Consider the following 16,355-nt stretch of genomic DNA (forward strand, 5'->3'; position numbering starts at 1 on the left):
GGCCAGCCACTCCTTTCAGCTGGGCTAGACAACACAAGCACCGGCGGAACCTGGGGGCGGAGCTCCGCACTCACGGACGAGCATTCTATTGGCGCTTTGTTAAGCATATTCAAAAAGCGGGGTGGGGCTAAACTGGAACGTTTACAACCGACATGCCACTCAAACTCAGATTTGTTCGTTGATTGGTTATCAACGCGCTAAGCCACGCCTCTCTTGGCGAGCTGCGGCGTTGAAATGATACCGTGGGAAAGCTAGTCGGTTCATACGGATGAACTTCTGTCTCACCTGACACACGCCGAGGATACGCTCTGAAAGATTATCGGAAAAATGAAGAGAAATCACGATTTTAGCTCCTCAGACAGCGAGCTTGATGAGAATATCGAAGTGGAGAAGGAGAGTGCTGACGAAAATGCGTAAGTTAGCTGGCGTTGAATTATTTTGGGTGGTTTTGCTTATTTTTGAGTAGGCTAATGAAACGTTGAACTTGCAAAAAAAACATACTTTTATCGCACACAAAAATTAAGATTGTAATTATGTGGAATAGCCTAAAAACAACAACAAAAAATAAAAATCGGTTGGTCAATATCATATTTACTGTGTTTATTTATTTTATTCATATTGTGTTTTTAAAGCGGTGTGAATTCTCCACTCGGATCAATGTCTCCATCCACAACCTCTCAAGTGCAAGCGAGAAAACGTCGCAGAGGGGTAAGAGCGTTTTTCCTATTTGCAAATCCCTGCCTCTGTAATGCTAAACAAATGACTTTACTGTTTGTAAATGACTGTTAATAATGATTTCTCAATCCGTTTGGACAGATCATTGAGAAGCGCCGCAGGGATCGGATAAATAACAGTTTGTCTGAGCTGCGTAGGCTGGTGCCCAGCGCTTTTGAGAAACAGGTGAGTGTCAATCACTGCACCTGACTCACATCTCTCACAATCAAATGTCTAGCTACTGTACATTTTTGGAGTTTGTATATATACATTATAGCTGAATGTCTTGGAAAAAAATGCTGGCGTTAGTTGGGCTCATTTCTGTATGAGCTAGTAGCTATTTCATAAAAACTGTGAAGCGATTTTGTTTAAAAATATTATTATTAACATTTAAAAAAAAAAAAAAAAAAAAAGTGAATAACCAACATCCAAAAGCCATTTTGATGTCATGTGACCATGTACATCTATATGTGACCATGGACCACAAAACCAGTTGGATACAATTTTTTTTTTCTTGAGATTTATCCATCACCTGAAAGCTGAATAAATAAATAAATTCGAAAATCTGGAATCTAAGGGTGCAAACAAATCAAAATATTGAGGAAAAATGTCTTTAAACTTGTCCAAAAGAAGTTCTTAGCAATGAATATTAATAATCAAAAATTAAGTTTTGATATATTTTTGCGGTAGAAAATGTACTAAATATTTTCATGGAACATGATCTTTATTTAATATCCTGTTTTTGGCATGAAAGAAAAATCGATAATTTTGACCCATACAATGTATTTTTTGGCTATTGCTACAAATATACCTGTGCTACTTAAGACATGTTTTGTGGTCCAGAGTAACATATAACAACGAGGACTCCTTGCAACCCTCAAGATATCAAAGTCTCAGTTTTTGCATACATTTTGTGCATGTATATTCAAGGTGCAAGGAAAACACTACTCAGGTACATTATGCTTAATTGGTACTACTTGACAATTCGAGTCATGAAATTTTTGGTATAGACGTCTTCCAAAAATGTATAAAACCAAAATAAGAATTTGATCCATTTCAAGTGGGTTGAAATGGATTAAAAATAAAAATAAATCTTTTTCATCTTATTAGTCATCTATCTATCTATCATCTGTAATCTTGCCTCATAACTAATCAACACATTTGTTCTTGTTCTCAGGGTTCTGCTAAACTAGAAAAAGCTGAAATTTTACAGATGACTGTAGATCATTTAAAGATGCTTCATGCAGCTGGGGGAAAAGGTAAGATTTTTTATAACTAGCACTGATTTGAAAGAAAACACACTTTGAGTATAAATTTGATTATTAAGCATTACTATATGTATATTACAGAATCTGCTTTTTATAAACCTAAAATGTTTCACCATTTTAATGTAATGTCTCTTTATGCATTATAATACAGTCAAACCAAAATTTATTCAGACACCTTTAACATTTCTCACATTATCACAGTTTATTCGCTATAGTTTAGAAAATGGTAACTCAGAGTTAAACTGTGTCCGAACAAATTAATCTTGAGAATGTCAGATAACTTTAATAGAAAGGTATGTAATAGATTACAATCAACCTATCAATACTCTGTTGAGCAGTTACCAAGCATTGCTTACTTTTGTTTAGTCTGTGGAGTAAAAAGGTCGCATTAGCAATTAAATGATTAGGTTAAAGTGTCTGAATTATTTTTGCTCCCAAATTTTGATTAGTTTTACTGGTAGTCCACTTTATGAAGATTTTTTTGGGTACAATGTCACAGTTTACTTTATTTTGCTATCCTCACCTACATAGATGAACTATAGAAATAGTGTCCTGCACCCACTAGTAAAAAAACAAAAAAAAAAAAATCATTTTTGTTTTGACTGTATTTTCTAATGGCTTATGACTAATAAAAGTTATTATAAAGTCTTGTGAGGGTTATTGTTGAATGCAACCGTGCATTATGAGATCATCCAATGTTTGGGAATCTGCTCAAGGAAATTCCCACAGTGAAAATAATTACTAGCCCAAGCACGGTCGAAACAGGACGAACTAGATGTGTAAAGTGTTTTTTAATCTCAGTTGTTTATCTAGCATCATTTCAGTTTCACTCTCAACCACTCCCAGTGCGAACGGCAGTGTTTCCTGTCATAAGCTGTAATCATTATCAGATCAGAGCTCTCAACAGCTCTCGTTCTCTCTCACACAGGTTACTTTGATGCTCACGCACTGGCCATGGATTACCGTGGGCTGGGTTTCCGCGAATGTCTAGCAGAAACAGCACGTTACCTCAGTATCATCGAGGGCTTGGACAACACCGACCCCCTCCGTATCCGCCTGGTTTCGCACCTGAACAGTTACGCCTCCCAGAGAGAAGCTCACTCGGGTTTGGGGCACTTGGCGTGGGGCTCTGCGTTCGGGACGCCGCCCGGACACCTGGCTCACCACCTCCTCCTGCAGCAGCAGCAGCAGGGGGCGCCACTCCCACGCAGCACCAGCAGCCCTCCATCCTCCAGTTCTTCATCGCCCACCTCTTCATCTCCATCCACCTCCTCCTCCACAGAGCCGCACGGCCCCAGCAGGCTAACTGGCACGGTGATTACCGAGGCAGGGCAGACAGGACCGCTGCGGGTGCCGCCCAGTACCTCCCTGCCCCCTGGGCTCACACCACCTACTACATCCAAGCTTTCTCCGCCCCTCTTGACGTCACTTTCAAGCCTGTCGGCGTTTCCCTTCCCGCTGAGTGCATTTCCTCTGCTGTCCCCGAGCTCGCTAGGCCCTGCGACACCCTCCAGCAGTCTGGGGAAGCCCTACAGGCCTTGGAGCATGGAAATAGGGGCCTTCTGAACTTCTATGGATAGACAGTCAGTTAAAAGTGACTTTTTCTGTAACATCTGACTATTTTGAAAAAGATGGACAGAACTGCAGACTTGTACAAAGGGAAAAAGCAAATACAGATCCGATGTACTTACTAAAATGGTCCTGTCTCATGTTGAGCAGAGATGAGTTCTGGAGATGGTCAGGTTCTCGCACATCAGTTCTAGTTCTTTGGTCTCTCAGTGGAGAAAGATATGCTAATAGAGAGAGAGGTCATTTGGAGCAAAAGCAGATGAGATGCATCACTGAATGGCAGTTAATAGATATCAATTTAAAGAGACAGTTTACCTAAAAATGAAATTTTTTGACCCTCGTGTTGTATTTCTTCTGTGGAAGACAAAAGAAGATATTTTAAAGAATGCTGGTAACCAAACAGATTTGGGTCCCATTGACTTCCACTGTATTTGTGTCCATGCTATGGAAGCCAATGGGACCCAAAATCATTTGGTTATTAACATTTTTCAAAATATCTTCTTTTGTAAATGTAAATGAAAACAGAATTTTCATTTTTTGGGTGAACTATACCTTTAATTACATTGATCACACAAAACATATATTTGCATCCTAAACTGTCATTTTCTGAGGAAATCTGTTCAGCGTTTCCATGCAATTGAAATCCTATGCAATGTAGTTGTGTGACTTTTATGTTATCGCAACGTTCCCTCTGCAAATACATATGAAACCTATGCAACTGAATCTGTATTCCTCTGCTGAACTTGACAAGTACTTTATTTTTATAAAGATTTTTAAGTCATTTTGGTCAGTGACCTGCGGCGTGTATTTTATTTGTTACAAATTTGTTGTTTGCAGGGACAGACCACTGTTAAACCTGTACATAGACAATCTAGATAGACAATCTCTCAGAACTGCACTAATTTAATTGTAGCAAAGGCACTCTTGGGTTTGTTCGTAGCAATATGTTTCCCTCTTCATGCACCAAATCATCTCTCTCTCTCTCTGTTAGTTAACTGTAATTGAGGAGTGTTTTGGAAAAGCAGATTGTTTTGTGGTTTTAGGGAATTTGCACTGGCAAATCAGATAAGACTAGGGGAATAGATAGTACTGGAAGAGATGGTGTGGTACTGTGCCTGTCCCTCACTAACCTGTGTGACTTTCCTGTAATAAAATGATATGTGTAGCTAATAAGTCCTGACTTGTGTATTCATGTCCTGTTTTCATTTTTGACATTGTTGCTGATACATTTAAAAGTACAAATATACAAATTGATAGCATAACACTTATCAGTCAATACTAGAGATCTTTAATATGTATTAAAATGTTCATTGTAATTTTTAACAAATCTAATAGAGCCAGCATTTAATATTCATGAACTCAGCATTTAAAATAATTGTTTTATATTTAAAATGGGTACATTTGTAACAAATCTCAAAATTAATATCTATTTTTCATACTGTACATTATAATTTTGTGATGCATAAATTCAGATGTAGCGTCTAAACTTATTGGTTTTAGTTTTGTTTTTTGACATTTAGTTAGATAAAAATTGATTTAATTTTATAAATAATATAATTGTAACATAATCTTAAAATTGGTCTTTTTTTATTATTAGCCATTACATGAAAATAATTATCAGCTTACTTGTATCACCCAGATATTAACTAAAAATCTATACATTTTGGACAAATAAAAAAATAAATATCTATTTATCCTACTGTACATTATAATGTTGTGATGCATAAAGTTAGATGTAGCATCTAAAATTATTGGTTTTAGTTTTATTTTTTTGACATTTAGTTAGATAAAAATTGATTTAATTTTATAAATAATATAATTCTAACATAATTTTAAGATTGGTCTTTTTTTATTAGCCATTACGTTAAAATAATTATCAGCTTATTTGTATCACCCAGACATTCAAAAATTGGTGCATTTCTGACAAATCTCAAAATTATATCCTTTGTACATTATAATGCTGTGATGCATACATTCAGATGTAGCGTCTAAAATGATTGGTTTTAGAATTTTTGTTTATTTTTTTTTTTTTTTTACATTTATTTAGATAAAACATTAATTTAATTTTATAATAAATGTAATTAGAATATTATAATTGGCTATTTTTAATGATTGGTAATTACAATAAAATAATTATCAGCTTATTTGTATCACCCAGATATTAAAAACTGGGGCATTTTTGACAAAACTCAACATGAATATCCATTTTTCATACTGTATATTATAATACTGAAATGCATAAATTCAGATGTAGCATCAAAAAATTATGTTAGATGTAGTTTTTGGCATTTTTCTTAGATAAAAAAATTTCATTTTTTTTTATGAATATAATATAATATAATATAATATAATATAATATAATATAATATAATATAATATAATATAATATAATATAATATTGGCCACTTTTTAATTATTTTCCATTACATGAAAATAATTACCAGCTTATTTGTATCACCCAGACATTGAACATTCGTAATTTACACATTAGAAAATAATATAAATATTATGTACAGTATAAATGTACAGTATATATATATTGCACAAATCTAATTCAATCAGCATTTAAAATAGCTTTTAGTGTTTTTTGTGTTTTATTTATTATTATTTTTATTATTATTAATTTAAAATTTATTTAGATAGAATTATTTAATTTTATTCATTATTTTCAGTCATTAAATTATAATATAATTTTAACATCTGACCATTTTTAATTATCGGCTATTAGATGAAAATTACTATCATTTTATTCATAAATTCATAAATTAAATCAGCAATTCAATTAAATCATGATTACACTTTTTTTTTGTTTTTGTTTTTTTTGTTACAAAATGACCACATCTACTGACATCTAAGTTAAAATGTTGTTATCTCAAACCTCACAGTCTGAAACTTATGTAAACAGTCAAAGAGAACAACATTCAGGTTTTTATCATCCGGAATTGCCAACGTGTTTGAAATATTCCAGTCACCCTCGCTCTTCACAGGTGGATATACATAAATAAGCCTTACATGTGATTTAATGCTTTGGGGATGAATAGTTCCTTTCATGCCAGCGCGATGAGGCGCTGCACATTTCTATAGGGCTTGAACCAGTGCCTGTATGCGTGCGTTTTGAACTGATATCAAACACGGCCCAGGGGCCTCTCTGTGGCCTCTCTATGTATCCAGGAAGCCATTAACAGCCAAGGGATATCCTGGACAATGGCAGCCTGGCTGGCCTGGACTGCACAGCGAGGAAAGAGAGAGGTACCGAGTGAGAAGAGAAGGAACGGGAGAGATGGAAAAGTGGGAGGAGAGGGCCGCACAGTGCAGCTTTGTCCCAAAGCAATCACAGCATCTCACTGAGCTCCTGGTGTGGTGCACTCCCACGCCACCACGGGTACTGTGACTGCCAGCCAAAGCCGTAAAACAGATTCCCACCTACACACTGCACTCTGCCAACACACTTCTTTATTTCTCTAGCTGCCGTTAAATTTATTTCAGAGGCTTTTATCGCATGTTTTTCCCCTCATTGCCCCCAGAGGTGCTTGGATTTGCTAAACCTGGAATATTAAGTAGATAATGTAGCAGTAATGGATAACTTTGGAATAGCACTCTACTCATACTGTTTATGCAGTATGCAAATTGTCTGCATGCATAAAATAGTGCATGACCTACTACATTTGTTGAAACTTACAGTATACAGAGCGTACTGTGCTAGCTACAGTATCCCAAAATTCATCACACTTAAATGAGAAGTTCACTTCCAGAACAAAAATGTACAGATTATTTACTCACCCCCTTGTCATCCAAGATGTTCATGCCTATCATTCTTCAGTCGTTTTTTTTTGTTTGAGGACAAAATTTCATGAGTGTTCTCCATATAGCGGTCTTCTGTGGTGTCCGTGAGTTCGAACTTCCAAAATGCAGTTTAAATGCAGCTTCAAAGGGCTCTAAATGATCCCAGCCAAGGAAGAAGCGTCTTATCTAGCGAAACGATTGGTTAATTTCTAAAAAGAAATTACAATTTATATACTTTTTAACCTTAAATCTTGTCTAGCTCTGTGTGAATTCTGTGTATTCCGGTTCAATACAGTTAGGGTATGTTGAGAAACTCCCATCTCATTTTCTCCTCCAACTTCATATTGCCCAACATCGCTGTTTTAGCTTTTTTTTTTTTTTTTTTTGTAATGGGTGTTTGACCGTCATTGCATGTTAACTTTGTAAACACTGGGTTGGTACTTCTGCAGCGATGTAGGATGATTTTTAAGGAGAAAATAAGATGGGAGTTCCCTTCCGAAGGGAACTCTCACTGCGTCCTCTAGAGGGCGCTTTTGGGGAACGCTGCAGCGTGCCTCGAGTCTGAAGAATGCATAGAAAAACTACATGAAATGGCCGGCGCCAGCGTATGACGTCACCGCGGCGCGTCAGTCGCTGCCGTTGCGTCACTACCGGGCGACCATAACATAAAGAGGCGCCCGTGCAACACAATACATCTTCGCTGTCTTCAGCTTTCCCGGTTTGGATGTGCATGGGAAGAAACGGTAAGAATCCTTTCTTTGAACTACTATCATGGCAAGCACTAGCAAGTCGTTTAAACGGTGTGTTCATCCGTGTCCGCGTTATTTGACACCTGATGACACACATGATCTTTGCGATATTCTGTTTGGGCTAAGAGCACACACGCGATGTCCTTGAGGGGGCATTGTGTATACATTATGAGCGCTTCTCTATGAAGAAGCTCCGGTCTCGTCTGTCTCTCTTTCTGAGGAAAGATGAGCGTCCACTTGCCCCTCGCGGTTCGGTTCCTGCCGTTGCCGAGGCACGGAGGAAACTGAGCTCGTGGGGCTCGCAAGTGGAACTGGCTGACGATCTTGAGAGGGGTCTCTCTCTCTCGCCAGCCGGAGACGATGACAGGCTCCTAGCTGATGATGGTGCGTTATCGCTGACGTCATCAGATCCAGGAGCAAGTGCTCTTTTGGGTTCCACCCAAGAAGAGCAGGAAATGCTAGAGATGGATGAAGACGCTGAGGCTGAATCCTCTCTACCTTCCTGCCCTGCATACGAAGAGCTGCCAGAGGTTATAGACCGCACCACGGCCAGGCTTGTCCTGCTGTGGAAGCGGGCTAGAAAGATAGCGCCGCGGGGTCGCCTTGACGAGCGATATCTTTTCAGGCCATAACCATCCAGCTCTGGTGAGTCTCCCATTCCTTCCCGATCTTCATACTGAAATCGAGAGGGTCTGGAAAAAGCCGTACGCGGCGCGCATTCATAGTTCGTCCATTACGAACTATGCTAGTATCGAGGGTTTGCGCGACCACGGCTATGAGAGGACGCCCCTTGTGGAAGAGATGCTATCTCTCCACAGGGCGGGCTTTCTCTCTCAAGACTCCCTCTCTGTCTTCTCCGGCCCTGCTGAACGGCAGAGCGTATGCAGCAGCAGGTCAGGCGGTGGGTGCACTGCACACCATGGCAGTGCTCCAAGCCTACCCAGCCGATCTGCTGAAAAATCCTTTATCCCTCGAAGGTCCAGGTCTCAGCCCGAACACCACAGGGGTCCTGCTCCGCCTCCTTCTGAGTAACGGAGGTAGGTGCAGAAGGCTAGTGTTGCATCCCGCGCTCCTCCCCCGCCTGCGAGCAGGTCTAGGAGGCGACGCGGATCGAGAGGTGACAGACAGGATTTCAGGGAAGTCATCCAAGCGAGACAAAATTCTCGCAGGGGTCAGAGTAATACCTCTCCTTCCCTCGGTCCAGTCGGGTCGCCATATTAATTCCCCTGTCTCCATTTAAGCTTCCTGCACTCCCCGGACCCATGATGTCCTTTGGGGGTTCTACCTGTATAGAACCCTAATTTTCGGACGGTCTGGAATCAGGCGGTCTCTGAAAAAAAAAAAAAAAACCCCGCCTCTTTCTATGAAACAGGATGCTTTTAAAAGGGTGAGTATGATCCATTTTTTACGTGAAGGAACTTCATACTGTCTCAGACCTGTGTATGTTTTTCTCTATTCACAGAAGAAATACGACGAGTCTACGGCAGACGCCCCCTCTGATCCTATGGATTAAGGTTACGGCAGTGTTTGCCCTCTCCACTCCACAGGCTGTGCGGTAAACCAACCCTTACAGCATATATTACACATAGGACCTCTGTCCTCTTCAAGGTAAGCTCCCTAAGTTTTTCTTAGGTTTGCCCTTGGTATGTTTATGCTGTCCTTTGCAGGCCTAGTGTAGACTTATGTCCTGTTGAGACAGGAGCATAACTCCCTAGTTACGCCCCCCTTATGGCTGGATAGGCGTGTTGCCTGCAGGGTTTGGGTTGCGTGTTGTGTTTTTCCCTCAGAAAAGGAATGTGGAAACATCTCAACGGAGCACCCCTCCCTTCCGGTTGTATGGTGGTGTCCGTCTACACAACACTCGTTCCAGCACAATCGGGCTTCCCCCTTCAGTGGTTAAACGAGCAAAAGGAAATTTTTTCCTTTCTCCCTAGGTAAGCATCTTAAGATATTTATATTTAAGATTGCACTAGTATGTTTAACTCTGTTGCAGACGGCCTGCGTGCGAGGATCCGCTTCGTGTCCTCTCCTAAATACGGTTTCTATGGAAACTGAGTGTCTACACCTGTTGAGACAGGTGTTCACTTACATAGGAGTACCAGCAGTCCGGAGTGCTCGCTGTGGACTCGGAGCAGGTTTGGTTGCTCCCTTTTCTGCGGAAAAGGTTTTTTATTTGAGCACCACCTGGTGACACGCTTTCCAGCTGGGGTCTTGATTCTCGGTGTGCGCTCCCCTTTCTGAGGAAAGGGTTTTTATCTGAGCGCTACTTTGAGACTCTCTTCAAGTCGCCTCATTCTAAGCCTGAGGGCTGAAGCAGCACTTGATGTAGGATCTACACCCAGGCTGTCGAATGTCTCCCCTACAGAGGGTTTGAGCATCCTTCGGTGTTTAACACCTTAGAAAGCCGTCACTTTAGGATCGATTCTCGCTCCCCAGGCCTAGTTCCACTTCCCTTTCTGAGGAAAGGTTTACGAAGTGTCTGAACTAGGAAGCTGCCCTTATTCATTTCGGAGCTTCCCAGAAACTTTCAAGGTGAGTGCTCCCCCTTCTGAGGAATGGGTTTGTTAAGGTTAAGAGCTCACGTTCCTCCCTGTGCGCAGGATTGCTGGAACGGACCTGAGCTCCCCTAATCCAGGGTTTCCTTCAGAGCAACTTCCCAGGACTGAGTGCTCCCCCTTCTGAGGAATGGGTTTGTTAAGGTTAAGAGCTCACGTTCCTCCCTGTGCGCAGGATTGCTGGAACGGACCTGAGCTCCCCTAATTCAGGGTTTCCTTCAGAGCAACTTCCCAGGACTGAATGCTTCCTCCCTCCTGAGGGTAGGAATCTACCAGGGACAGACCTTTGAGAGTTATGGACCTGCTACAAGGATGTTGGCGTGCCCCCTTTCCAGGGTTCACTTATAAGAGCACCACTCCTTGGTGGCCAAGTTCTCCTCCCTGTTTCCCAGGGTAGGAGCTTGACCTTCATGCTTCAGGTTTCTACTCTCCAGCCTTTATTCTGGATATATGCTCCCCTCTATGAAGGGTAACAGTGAGAGCATTCGCTCCTGTTCGGTTGTGCAGCTCCCCTTCTGGGAAGGGTCTTTTATGAGCGCCAACCCACCTTCGTGAGATTGCCAGACCTTCATACAGGTCGCGTGGACCGGGCTGTGCACGCTTCCCCTTTTCATTAAGGGTTCCCTAAAAGACAGCAGTGCCCCCTTCTGGAGAAGCGATCCTCCCTGTGGATCAGGGTCAGGATTTTTGTCCTCTACTGTCGTCCACTATTGCAGGATGGTCTCAGCTCCATGTTCTTCTCTGTTGACAGATAGCTTGCGAGCTTCTGTCCAGGGGAGGGTTAGTGTGGCAATCCCCTCACCTTCAGGGTTATCCCCTTTCCGTCTCTTCAGACTGCATGGAGCTGATAGTGAAACCCTCTGGGAAAACACTCTCCTTAAATCCGATCATGTCGGTAAGCGTCCCACGCTATGCCTGGGCGTCTTCCAGTTAAAACCACAAGTGTGGTAAGTGCACACACACCTGGGGCACTTCTATAAAATCCACGTGTTGGTAGGTTCCCACCAAGTTTGGGTTCCTCTTTTAAATCCCTTTTTGGTATGGGTCACACGTTTTGCCTTGTTCCCATCTATTGGAGTCGGCTCACAACCCCGGTTCCCTGGGTTCGACTCCTTTGATATCTTAGCTGATGTCTGCTGACCATCCACTATTAGGGCGCGCCACTACTAGTGGCCCTTTGAACGGACCCAGGACAGGTTTCTGCCCACATATGGGAGCCAGTTCCTGAGGGAACTAGGCCCTATGTTGCGGTAGTTTCTGGTTCTGACAAGTCTAAGTTTCCATCGAAGCTTAGCCGTTTCCCTCAGAAGGAATTACTATAATTCCAAGCCTGAGCTGTGCCCTGGGTTCTACCCAGTCTGGTAAGTGGGTAACAGGTCAGGCCTCTGGCCGGGAGGGGTAACGTTTTGGCAGCCGTCACCACGTCCTAGTAGGGGCAATTCCTCTCAGAATTGTTGCTTAGTGCTCGCTGGCTTAGCATGCACTCCCCTCAGCATGGCAGTGTTGGTATACCGTTCCCCAAAAGCGCCCTCTAGAGGACGCAGTGAGAGTTCCCTTCGGAAGGGAACGTCTCAGGTTACGTATGTAACCCTAGTTCCCTGAGAATAGGGAACGAGACACTGCGTCCTCTAGGCTTCTTCGCCATGCTTCGGACGATAAAGCTTCAGACTTTGAAGATGTATTGTGTTGCACGGGCGCCTCTTTATGTTATGGTCGCCCGGTAGTGACGCAACGGCAGCGACTGACGCGCCGCGGTGACGTCATACGCTGGCGCCGGCCATTTCATGTAGTTTTTCTATGCATTCTTCAGACTCGAGGCACGCTGCAGCGTTCCCCAAAAGCGCCCTCTAGAGGACGCAGTGTCTCGTTCCCTATTCTCAGGGAACTAGGGTTACATACGTAACCTGAGACGTTTTTTGACATACCCTAACTCATGCAAAGTTCATGCAGAGCTAGACAAGATGAGCGTTTAAGGTTAAAAATCATATAAATATAATTAATTAATTTATTTTTAATAACTGATCGTTTAGAGCCCTTTGAAGCAGCATTTAAACTGCATTATTAGTTTAAACTCGCAGGTATTGAAGTCCACTATATAGAGAAAAGTCCTGAAATGTTTGCCTCAAAAAATATAATTTCTTTACAACTGAAGAAAGAAAGACATGAACATCTTGGATCATAAGGGGGTGAGTAAATTTTCTGTAAATTTTGGTTCTGGAAGTGAGCTTCTCCTTTAATGAATTGTCCAGAAATTATTCACAGGTTTTCTCACGACTCATTATTTGATTTAAGTGTTTATAAAAAAACTGGTTACAAAACTATGTCCATGATGGCTGGGTGCACCTTGCTGAATTAAACATGTACTGTCACATAATTAGGTCAATATAAGTAGCACAGGTATATTTGTAGCAATAGGTGGGTCAAAATGATTGATTTTTCTTTTATGCCAAAAATCATTAGGATATTAAGTAAAGATCATGTTCCATGAATATATTTGGTAAATTTCCTACCATAAATATATTCAAATGTAATTTTTGATTAGTAATATGCATTGCTAAGAACTTCATTTGGACAACTTTAAAGGCGATTTTCTAAATGTTTTTTTTTTTTTTTTTGCACCCTTAGATGACACATTTTCAAATAGTTGTATCTCGGACCAATTACATTGTATTTACTCAGATTTTGATAAAGTATAAATTAATTCCACAAAATTGACCCTTATGACTGGTATTGTAGTCCAGGGTCACTTATACTGTTATAGGACGTTTTAAAAAATAAAAAGCAGTATATGCTGTGCATAGGTATGCAGTAATTTTGAACAATTACTACTAAATTAGTGTCCTACCAATTAACTACAACATGTTTGAACTGAATAGGCTACTATTTAGTACCAACTATCCACCTTATTCTTCCCGTAAGAGCGGGTGTGGCCATTTGTACATTTTATGAGTCAAGCTTCCAGTCTCATCCGCATCCAGCTATTTTAAGCTGTACAAAACAGCTCGTTTTGCTGCTTTATTTGCAAATTGGTGTGTCTTACCACAGTATTTTAACCCTGAAATGCATACCTCGGGTCTTTAGCGACCCGGGACGTCATTGACTACCCTCTCCCTCCTTAATTTTTTTTTAAGTTTGACATCAACTTTCTAAGTATTCCTCAATCTATTCATTATAAACAATTTAATAAGAAACTAAAGTGGTATGAATTGCTTTACTGCAGAGCAATTACTGTATGCAATATAATATAAATGTCACTGTTATTTGATGGTGGATGTGGTGAATAAACTGCCAGTGATCAAAATATTGACTTTGAAGTCATTGAAAACAATAGTTTTGCAAATATGGTTGAGATTGCGAATATGAGCCAGATGCTGAATGTACTGTGGATGGTAAAGTCATCTGCTCAAATTGAACTCTTCTGAGTTTCAAAAGGTCACGAAACATGCTTTATTTTATTGTTCAAATTCAAGAGAGTTTTTATAGGTCCAGGATCACTAAAGACTCAAATACGTAATAATGATTGGCAAAACATTTATGCATTTGAGAGTTATTGCTTTATTTTAATTATGAACAAACTGGTTTGTAGTGGAAACACTTTTACCGTTTACTGCACGTTGTTTTATGCCTGAGGTAATTATGAGTGAAACATCACGTCATTGTTGTCCATCAAACAGTGCCACATCGAGGAATAAAAACACAAACCAACACATTCTTACCTGTAAAAGATTATCCCGTTTATTTGGGAATTTAAATCCCGTCAGTTTTCACGATCATCCTCTGTGCATGATTGTGGCATCTTCAAATATTCATTGATTATTATGGTGAATGATGTCAAGTTGACCATTGCAAGATGGCAGACGAATGAGGCATCTATAGGCCTATATATCTATGGTATGAAAAATGAAAGTTAAAAATGTAAAACAAAACGCGACTGATACATTACTATTGATAGGCTTCTTTAGTTTAAAAACCTGTAATATTGAGTTTATACATATTAAAAAACAAACTAACACATTCTTACCTGTGAAAGATTATCCTGTTTATTTGGGAATTTAAATCCCAGCAGTTTTCACAACCACCCTCTGTGCATGATTGTGGCATCTTCAAATGTTCATTGATTATTATGGTAAAATACGTCAAGTTTACCATTACAAGATGGCGGACGAATGAGGCATCTATTATAGGCCTACATGTCTATGGTGGATACGGCCATATATATATATATAATACAAAAATCAACCAATGGTGTTATCAGGGCCGCTGCTGGCCAAATGGGTGCCCTAAGCAAAAATTTACTTTTGTGCCCCTTCCCCCAAATATTACGGAAGTAAAAAAAAAAAACTACTATAGGGGCCAAAATAGAACTTTATTCAAATAAAAGTAAATACATAAATAAATTGTATCATTTATAAATTACAATTGTAGCTCTACAGCAAAAAATACAAACTAAAATTACACTTTAAATAAAACTTTTAAAAATGTGAAATCTTAATAAAATAAACAATAATAAACTGAAATAAAATCAACACTGTCATCTGCTGGAGCAGTTCAAAATTTACAATAAAGCAGACTTTGACAATAAAGCAGACAAGGGTTATGATGTCCACATATTTTTGTTGAGGAAATGATAGGAAAGATTATGTGGATATTTTAATTAAATGTTTGGTCAATATTAAACAAGGAATTTGATCATCATGTAAGTGTAACAACTGCATTTACCAGGCCTTTGGTGCCCTTTTCAGGCATTTCTATTAAAATTGTAATGTAAACTGCTAATTTTGTATTAGATTATGTATTTTAACACTGTTATTTAATGACACCATATGGTCATTATTAATCAATAATCATAATTGCCTCTGTGTTTTAATATAATGCATTTTAAGTCACTGTGTTTACTTAGATCTGCTTTTATTCATATTAAGAAAGATGCGTTAGTCGTAAAATTATTACCGACATTAAAACACATTATTAACGTCGACAGAATAAAATAAAGTTTCACAGGATTATGAACGCACCTGAAAGTGATACACGGGCTTCATCTTGGGCTTTTTTTTCTTTCGTTTCTTGGCGCCGGAGTATTGATGTCTCTTTCCAGGACCAGGCATATTGTCCATCAATTATTATCATCATTTTTGGCCAAATAGGCAGCCGTAAACAGAGGTGAGGGCGCGTCGCGGCGCAGATGCTGCATGTCACCACGGGTGCTTACTAGCCTACTCTGCGCTTACCGTAAAATGCAATATATATACGTTTATATTTTTATATGTATATTATTAATATTAATTTATTATTATAATATATAAAAACGTTTTTTTTTAGCAGCTGGGATGGGGCCCCCCTGGGACTTGGTGCCCTACGCAGACTGCGTACTCTGCGTATAGGGAGCGGCGGTACTGGGTGTTATTATAGTAGAAGTGTATTAATTTGTTGAATTTGTATGTAAAACCTTTGTATAATCACAGTTTTACTACAAACACCACATTTAAACTATGGTTAGTGTATCAAAATCATGTTTAATTTGTGGTTATACCACAGTTTCTTACAAAGTCATGTATTGCCATCTGTTGGGAAACTACGGTATTACACGTTAGGTTCTTTCTCACATAGTTGTTATTCACGTTTTTGTGGCCTACAGCATGGCTGTTAAACTTGAAGTGGAATTATGTGTTTATGTTAACGTATGTTGTATAAAATAAAAACGGAGCCAGAGACAGACA

At 39.8% G+C, this 16,355-nt stretch overlaps 1 protein-coding gene across 1 annotated transcript; it reads left to right on the forward strand.

Annotated features, from left to right (window-relative positions):
- Window positions 1-273: 273 nt before the first annotated feature.
- hey1 (hes-related family bHLH transcription factor with YRPW motif 1) lies at window positions 274-4,724 on the forward strand. Its single transcript, XM_073821994.1, has 5 exons — window positions 274-413; window positions 633-708; window positions 817-900; window positions 1,892-1,973; window positions 2,911-4,724. Exons 1-5 carry the CDS (start codon window positions 328-330, stop codon window positions 3,546-3,548), a joined length of 966 nt encoding a protein of 321 aa, XP_073678095.1. The 5' UTR covers window positions 274-327; the 3' UTR covers window positions 3,549-4,724.
- The last annotated feature ends 11,631 nt before the right edge of the window (window positions 4,725-16,355 follow it).

This window comes from Garra rufa, chromosome 17 (genome assembly GCF_049309525.1).
Source record: "Garra rufa chromosome 17, GarRuf1.0, whole genome shotgun sequence".
Classification (NCBI taxonomy): Eukaryota; Metazoa; Chordata; class Actinopteri; order Cypriniformes; family Cyprinidae; genus Garra; species Garra rufa.